At 41.9% G+C, this 2,500-nt stretch overlaps 1 protein-coding gene across 1 annotated transcript in view; it reads left to right on the forward strand.

Moving 5' to 3' along the window:
- LOC101858865 (serine/threonine-protein phosphatase PP1) overlaps window positions 1-2,500 on the forward strand; it is a gene marked incomplete at its 5' end in the record, with an annotated part of 5,611 nt that overhangs the window by 2,928 nt on the left and 183 nt on the right. Inside the window, 3 exon segments of the mRNA XM_005100995.3 lie at window positions 112-344; window positions 933-1,064; window positions 2,254-2,500. The exon segment at window positions 2,254-2,500 is cut by the window's right edge and continues 183 nt beyond it. Coding sequence (XP_005101052.3) covers window positions 112-344; window positions 933-1,064; window positions 2,254-2,457 — 569 coding nt within the window.

A 2,500-nucleotide genomic window follows, 5' to 3' on the forward strand; every position in this document is an offset into this window, starting at 1 on the left:
TATAACCGAACAAAAATTTTCAGGCTTAAATTACATACATAATTATTGACGAATAATATTCTTTGCTATTTATTCTTTTCACCATTTCCCCGTTGCTATTTGTTTGTACAGGCCTGAGCCCCCATCTGACGACTATAAATCAAATCCGCCGCCTAGCCCGACCCACGGACGTCCCTGATGAAGGGATTTTGGCGGATCTTTTGTGGGCGGACCCGCACCCTGACCCCGGGGCAAAGGGCTGGAGTGAGAACCTGGACAGGGGGATGTCTTACTGGTTCGGGGCTGACGAAGTGGAGAAATTCCTGCACAAGAACGATTTGGAGATTATCTGCCGAGCCCATGACGTACGTTTGATTCTCTGCTCTCTTGACCTGTCAACTGTCAGAATCGTTCACTGCTAGTGAAGCATAATACTATGGATGGATAGGCGTAGAACATCCACTTAATCCATCTACCAATCCACTGATAAGTCGATTAGCGACCAATCAATCGAGCAATAAATAAATCAGAGGACTAGTCGATCGGTTGAACAACCAACCAACAAACTCATCAGTCAATCAGTCAGTCAGCCAACCAATCAATCTGTCAATCAATCAAACAAGCAAGCGAGCAAGTAAATAAATAAGCAAGCTAACAAGCAAGCAAGCAATTTCTGAACCAATCTGTTGATCGATTTTCCAATCATTTAATATATTGAAACATCCAATAAATGTTCCATAAGTTGAATACCCATTCAATAGAACTCCGTTTTCAAAAGCATGAAGCCAAACAACAGTCTATGGTATAATAATTTTTGCTTCTTCTTGACTACAGATGTAGATTCTCGTGGTACATCTATCTTGTTGGTTTAGAATGCTATGACCATGACTGATTAAAAAGCATGTCTTATTGGTTTATCTGATTTTAATATTCCAATCTCTGTTGCACAACAGGTGGCCCAAGATGGGTACAAGTTTTTTGGTAAGCGCCAGCTGGTCACAGTTTTCTCAGCTCCAAACTACTCTGGCCTGGACAACTGTGGAGCCATTATGACTGTCGATGAAGATCTCATGTGTGCTTTCAAGGTGAGTAGACAGTTTCCCTATCTCTGTTTACTACTACTACTACTACTACTACTACTACTACTACTACTACTACTACTACTACTGCTGCTACTACTACTACTACTACTACTACTACTACTACTACTACTACTACTACTACTACTACTACTACTACTACTACTCTCACTCACATACATGAAAAACACTCACACACGTGCGCACACGCACCACATATACACACACGCACCACACACATACGCTTTCCCTCCTTGTATACAACGTATATCTATTTTAGTACCTCGATGGCTGAGAATCGAGACTGCATGTGCGTTTTCATGGGAAGATTCCCTTCCTCTTCATCTTTCCATTTTCCTGTCTCCTTTCCCCTTTCCCCTTTTTACGTTCTCTCTCTCTCTCTCTCTCTCTCTCTCTCTCTCTCTCTCTTTCTCTCTCTCTCTCACAGTCTATATGTCTCCCCTTAAAGCAAACTCCCCGTAACAGAAGTAGCTCCATCATGACACCCGCAGAACGTTCTCTGCCGGCATGCCTTTCATCTTCCTTCCTCCATTTCTAGGCCCCTTCTCTCCCTTTCTCTCTCTTTTTATGTTTCAAAATCTCTCCGTTTCTCTCCCTCCCCCCCCTCTCTCTCTCCATCTCTCTCTCTCCCTCCCCTTTTCTCTCTTCCCAATTCTCGCTTCCTCGCACCCCATGTTATCTCTCTCTCTCCTCCCCCCTCTCCCCTCCTCTTTCTCTCTCTTCCTTCCAACCATCTCTCTTCAATGAGACCTCACCCTTCCCCCTTTTACAAACAATTAAGCGTCAACAAGCGGTTTAGAAAAATGTAATGTCCCTAAAGCAAATTTTTTCAGAACAGAGAAAAGACAGTTTCACTCTCACGAGATGCTTATCACATTATGAATCTTTTCTTGCTTTGTTTTTTTCAACATTAATAACTGAAAGGCAACAATATAATTTTATGATTCTCGAGCACATACCAGATGCTAGATAGAGATTACGAAACTGTAATTTTTAATAATCAAAATTTTGGCCTTAGTACAGAATTCGGAACAACTGGGTGACGACAATGGAATGGAACTTGAATAACTCTTTAAAAAAATAATTAAAGAACTGTTAACTAAAAAACAGTGGCAAGTAACAAGCGACACGACAAAGAAAACTGATTAGTAAAAATCTTGTTTTGTTTTTGCAGATTTTGAAGCCAATAGACCGGAAGGCAAAATACCGTTACGACACACTCAAAAGTAAGAGATCGAAATCAGAAGGAAATCTGGCACCACCAAAAGAGGCTGCTGGGAGTTCGAGTGCTTCACCAGCAGCAGACACAGAGAAGACATTTTGGGACCGGAATCTCAGACCTGTGGCTCGAGAACGAGCCCTTAGCGCCAGTTTCTGATAAGAAGCTACCACTCATATTTGTCAGTACCAGTATGATAAAT

Source organism: Aplysia californica, unplaced genomic scaffold, assembly GCF_000002075.1.
Source record: "Aplysia californica isolate F4 #8 unplaced genomic scaffold, AplCal3.0 scaffold00267, whole genome shotgun sequence".
Classification (NCBI taxonomy): domain Eukaryota; kingdom Metazoa; phylum Mollusca; class Gastropoda; order Aplysiida; family Aplysiidae; genus Aplysia; species Aplysia californica.